The 6,000-nt window shown below is 37.6% G+C and overlaps 1 protein-coding gene across 1 annotated transcript; it reads right to left on the bottom strand.

The window, feature by feature from the left end:
* Positions 1-944: 944 nt before the first annotated feature.
* On the bottom strand, positions 945-3,007 carry LOC122575308 (E3 SUMO-protein ligase ZBED1). The gene is made up of 2 exons (XM_043744084.1): positions 1,267-3,007; positions 945-1,179 (listed from the first exon to the last, which is right to left on the bottom strand). The coding sequence occupies exons 1-2, from the start codon at positions 2,874-2,876 to the stop codon at positions 945-947; spliced, it is 1,845 nt and encodes a 614-aa protein (XP_043600019.1). The 5' UTR covers positions 2,877-3,007.
* Between the last annotated feature and the right edge of the window lie 2,993 nt (positions 3,008-6,000).

The following is a 6,000-nucleotide window of genomic DNA, read 5'->3' as shown; positions in this document are numbered from 1 at the left end:
GTACGAGAGCCAGTTGTCGGTGTCTCGGAACGTGCAGCTGACCGTTTTTCATTGCCACCTGTACAGTTCGTCTTCTTTCGTGTATACTTTTCCGTTTTGTGGTCCCATACGGGTGAATTTTAAGAATCAAAGAGAGAATTGCGTTCATTTGCCGCCCGCAGCCGAATAAATTGCATCTCCAAATCGTTCTGACATCGATGTCGTCACTGTTGAATCTTTGCAACCTGACCGTTTTCGTTTACTTTTACTGGTTGGTTGGATACCTTTCTGTAGTCGATCAATGCTTATTTATTTTATTTATATATTTAGAATGATCAACAAAGTACATCAATTACAAGCTAATTAATTCGTAACGTTGAGTGCCGTTTTCATTACTCAAGATTCATCATCTCGCGTTTAATGGTATTCTCAAAAGGAAGATTAATAGGAGCAGGTAGGCAGTTTGAAAAGTGAAAAATAAAACAGGTGCAACGTACAGTCCGGCAGCTAGACTCGTCTCATCTTCGCTGATTAATCGGCGACCAATAAATTGTATCCTATACTTCACCTGTTGTCCTGACAGCTAACTTCATCCCTGGGCTACACACTTAAAAATTCTACTTCATAACATACATAAAACAAATTATTTAAATTTATTCAAATTTTCGAGTATTATTAATTTCCTCTTCTAATTAGCTCTTCTAATTTCCTAAATTTATGCGGTAAATTCTTTTAAACTCTCGAATATTTTAGCGCACATCTTTTAGAACAAGAAATCATATATTATGTATGAAAAAACTCTTTCGCACATACGTGATAGATATATCGCAAATTGTTACTTAAATATCGATAAGCTATCAAAAAGTACGAGCTTATCATTCGATAATAGCATTTCGATGATACCATCGGCAATACGAGGAAGAAATCTTAAGAAAAAACAAATTTGTATCGCTATCCTATTTATTTTAGTTCAAACCTATTACAGCGAGCATGTTAGTACGTTCGTCCGACAATCGTACTCTTCGATCAAATAACATTTTCTGCAGTTTTGAAAATAAAGGATTGTTAGATACAGAGTATGCAGGTGCGCACAAGTAATCGGCTGCAATTTTTGAAAGGTTTGGAAACATCACGTGGCCTGTAGTACTCCACCATGCGATCGGATCGTCTTTTCTGTTAATTATTTTCAAATTTATGTATCTAGAAAAACAAAGAAGGTTACAAACGCGTATTATACTACTAAATCGTAAAAAGCTACACGATTTAATTTCTACATTTGTATATTACCTCTCCAACTCGTGCCTCGATGGACAATTAATAACACAGTTGTCAGGTTTAACGCCCAATTCCTCAACCTTTTTATCAAACGCCGCCCATAAAATATTTGTTTCTACATTTTCATCGTTCGTTTCCGGACTATCAATCGTAGATTCGTCAGAATTAGTGTTTTTATCGTCGGAAACGTTTGATTTCGTCAATATATTCTTCACATTTTCGATACATTTCTTGGAATGAAACGCGACATCCTTGTATCTAGGATCCAAAAACGTGGCGACGGCGTAGCCAACCGACTCTTCGACGTCCGTAAATCGTGCACAGAAACATCTCAACAAATTGTCACGGAACAAAGTGCCATCGGCTGACAAATCATTCATATCTTTTAAAGCAGCCTCTATACCATGAACGATAGGTATTATTTTCGAAATTGTCACGTGAAGATCAGAGAACAATTCTTTCGTCGCTTCGTGCAATGGCCCCAGAACTTTGATTATCTCCGAAATTATATTCCACTCAACTTCTGACACGGATGGTACATCTCTGTTAGATCTTTCGTTTATCTTTGGCGACGTCTCAAAAGTTGCGTCCCATTTAGATAATGCATCCTTCTCTGCGACAGCTTTCGATAAAACTGGTTTTAATTCGTACATGTGGTTTAGCATTAAATACGCGGAGATCCAACAATCGGCCGCATTCCCCCATAAGTTTAAAATTTTCGAAGAGTTTGTAGCAAATCGTTGCGAGCCCGCAACAGCTTCGTTAACTTTAAAATCGCGAACAACGTCTCGGCACTTATTTATCACGTCAAATACAACTTTCGTGCTGTTCATCGCAATCTGTGCTACACGGTTCAACGTGTGACCAAAACAAGTGTTATGCGTGGCGTACGTCATAGTACGATACGTGTCGTTGTAAGTGACGACGTTTATTTTCGAACAGAACTGCCAGAGTTCACCAATTTCATCGAGCTCGCGTAATATGGGAAACTTATCGTCCGTTGATTGAAACGAGATCCTCAATAACTTGTGGTGTTGAACTCTATCGACACAGAAATGGACGCTTGTCGCGAGAATCAGGCCACTGCGCTTTGTATTTTCCTGCGAACTAATCGCAACGTTAACGCACGTCGCTTTCGACAAACTTTCCTTGATCTCCATGCATTTGCGCGCGTACGAGTCTGGCAAGTATTTCGAGATCAAAATACTTCTCTTTGGTATTTTGTATTTTTCGTTCAACGTCCTCACGAAATTTATGAATCCTTTGCCATTGATTATTGAAAACGGAAGCACGTCTTCTGCTATCATTCGTACCAAAGATCGAGTTATCTCGCCTGTTTCTGCGAAGTTCGAAGACGAAATTACCGCTTTGTATTTGGTCTCTGATGAACTGGATGCAATTGTATGAGCTTGCCCCGCTTCTTTCTTACAACTAGACGAATTTATCTCGAGAACGTCTTTGTGATGTGTGCGGACGTGCGACCACAGATTCGTCGTATTTTTACAGTAAGGCACTATGAGATTGCACTTGTTGCACCTGACGATTGCGTTTAATCCATCGTTTTGGTATACTATGGAAAAATACAGCCAAATGGCACTTCTTTTCGCACGAATTTTAGGCATATTCGATCATCGATGGTAAAACTTTGCCGTAAAACTTGTATCTTGAAATCACTAGCGTTAACAGTTCTTGTTAATATATTTGTTAATATAATTTCTGTATCATTAGTTCTCTGTTCTTTCATTAGAAATGGTATTACTGTCTCGATGCTACACGCTTAAAACTCTACTACGAAGATGCTACTAAAGATTAGCGATAAGGTATCGGTAACTTATCGATAATATTATTAAGATATCGATAACACATATAAAAATAAATGGAAAATTTTGTAGCGCATCCACAAATAGGATTTCAACGCAAGGTTAAACGAGTTGGAAAGAAACGTTCAAATGAAAACGTAGCCCAACTGTTGAATTCATTTTGCATTATATTTTGAACGATAAAATACGGTTCTTAAGTACTTTGATAGAATTCGTGTTGCTACTTTAGATAAAGATTATTCCTCGTAAATTAGATTAGAAGTATGTTGCGAGATGAATGCGAAAAATAAATCATTCAGAAAAAAATGTAACTTATCATATTTTGTCCTTACGCTCATCGTTCGTTATAAATAAGCTATAGATATTTATGCATTTACAAGGACTATTAAAACCACAAAAATTCACAGAATACAGCAATATGCAAAAACATATGAAAAATAACCAAAATATAGAACTTTCTATAATATCCAATGGTTGAAACAAATCTCTGTTTATTTTTCATAAAAGTATATATTTTCATACTAAACATCCTCGATCTAATTCTCAAATATTTTATCAAATTCTTATCTATTTTTATAAAGATCTACACACCAGTTCTACCCACGAAATTCGACCAAAGCGCAATACGCAACAAGCGGAGACTAATTTTTTCGTTAGCCATTCGATGATCTTATCGATCATCTTTTATGAAAGGAGTAATGAATAGTTATTTAAAGAATAATTAATCGCGAAGGAGATATCGTTGCTTAAACTGAACGTAGTGGCTTACGTTTAAAAGAAAAGCGATCGCTTAACAATAATGAAGTCGACGAAAGCATAAGATCTCGTATGATTATGCTTACGCGAGATTAATGTCGCGGCCAAACGACGAAAATGCAATTTCTTCGTACAGCAAATCCCATTCGATCATCGTCAGGAAAGCATCCTTTATCGATTCGATCGCCGATGCAGCCTGTACGAAAGTTATACTCACGCAAGGCACACGATATAGAGATACGGAGGAACTCAGAAATTGGCGACACAACCCCGATGTGCAGGCAGCAGCACGAGTATGCCTTGAACTGGGCCAAGTGTATGATAATAAATAATTCGCACGCCTCACTCGATCCGGTTTAACGCAGGCTCGTCCTGTTATAGGCGTATACAGGGTGTTTCAAAAAATTGCTAACAATCGTTCATTATAGCGCAGCCTATTAAACGTCTATGAAACAAATGCATAGAAACGGAAACTTATTCGTGAGCATTGGTCGTGACGCGTATTAATTTATAATTATCCGAATATGAATAGGATATTTGAATAGAGTTAAACGGTTTACCTGGTAATGTCATGTTAGTGTCGCGATAAATATTAAAATATATCGTGTACTTGTCGAAAGATAAGATGTTTGTTCAACTAAACAAACGATGCGTTTTCTCATTTTTAATGTTTTCTTTCTGCCGAACCTGCAACACCCCATATTTTCTCCTTCCTTTTTTGTTCTTTTATTAAAAACTAATATTGTCTCATAACGTACGTAAGTTTGATTATTTCGTACAAACGTTCGGTACAATGTTCGAGGTTGAATTTTAGGACATCGAAGCGTAGCTAGCTCAAATAATCCTACCATAAGCTGTTACTTACCTACACGTATAATCATTTGTCTCCATCGATGTCGCAGCGAATTTTTCTCTCGTTCGTAGGATGCTTTCATCCGCTTTTCAAATACAGACCGAGTAAATAATCCTTCGGGCACCTTACGCACGAAACTTCGACAAATAACCTCAAAACTGAGCTCGAAATGTTTCAATGATCGTGTATCAGCGCGCGTAAGTACGCTCTTATGCAGGCGCGTGTACTTGCGTCTCCAGCTGTCCCTTGTTATTTACGTGTCTCGGTTCGAGGAGCAACGACAGCGAACGAAGAGAACGCGAATTCGTTGCTCCGGAACAGGGAGAAAGGAACGAGAACAGTGAAAGAAAGAGGAAGAGAGAGGAAGAGAGAGCACGACAACTTGGTTCCCGCGTGACATTTATCTTTATGCCCGCTCATTTGCGCCCGCTTATGGTCGAGCACGTGCTACCCGGATCGATTGAACGGGGTCCGTGATGCCGCCTATATAAAGTCGAGTCTACACCTGACAAACGAGCTCGAACCAACGTTACAATCGAAAGAACGAACGTGGATAATATTTATTATCCGTTGCTTGGCGATACAACGGAGGAACATATTTTTATTAGGTGAAACAATTTGATCTATTTAATAGATAGACCGTATAAACGAAGAACAACTGACAGAGTAGAATCTAGGTGGAAAGCTTCGTTCGATAAATATTATACATTTGTAACAAGTAGCCTACCTACTTTGCGCGCTTCGTGCTTATTTTTGTATATTACCTGCATTCTATGCATTTCAGACTTTCCATAAATGCATAGAAATCTAGTCTGTTTATATTTAGCTAGGAAGAAATTTTAAGGAAGCTAAAAAGTTGCTTGTCGGTACAGCAAAGGATCAACTTTATTAAGTAGAATAATTTCATGTTTTTGGTTAAGATATTTAGACCAGCGTTTATTGATATAGGTAATCTTTTGCTTCTCGTTTATGCTCTCCCTGAATAAACTAAAGAACGTATTTCGATAGATATGTAATCAATTTGTAGCGACAATTTGTAGCGAATTTTTTTCTTAAAAAAGTGCCAAAGGTTGCTCTTGAACATAATACCACGTTATTTCGTTAATTGAATTCGACAACAAGGCGGGCAAGTAATAAAAGTAATAAAAAAACAAAAACACTTTAAAGAATCGCGAAATAATGACAACTTGGAAAGGACGGTTCCCAAATTGTATCGCCTTTATTACGAGTCTGTGAAGTAAGTATATTTCAATTACACGTATATATGTAGTCTGTGTCATAAATTTTGTGCTTGTCACCCGAAGACACGTCCTGGGA

The sequence above is a fragment of the Bombus pyrosoma genome, linkage group LG14 (genome assembly GCF_014825855.1).
Source record: "Bombus pyrosoma isolate SC7728 linkage group LG14, ASM1482585v1, whole genome shotgun sequence".
NCBI classification, from domain to species: Eukaryota; Metazoa; Arthropoda; class Insecta; order Hymenoptera; family Apidae; genus Bombus; species Bombus pyrosoma.
The sequence above is the reverse complement of the archived record's forward strand: the minus strand, read 5'-3'. Positions and strand labels throughout refer to the sequence as shown.

Excerpts from the sequence above, each read along its gene's own strand:
- LOC122575308 (XM_043744084.1), bottom strand. The coding sequence starts at position 2,876 with ATGCCTAAAATTCGTGCGAAAAGAAGTGCCATTTGGCTGTATTTTTCC. Across the intron at positions 1,180-1,266 it reads TCGAGGCACGAGTTGGAGAG|ATACATAAATTTGAAAATAA; the intron begins GTAATATACAAA and ends TTGTTTTTCTAG.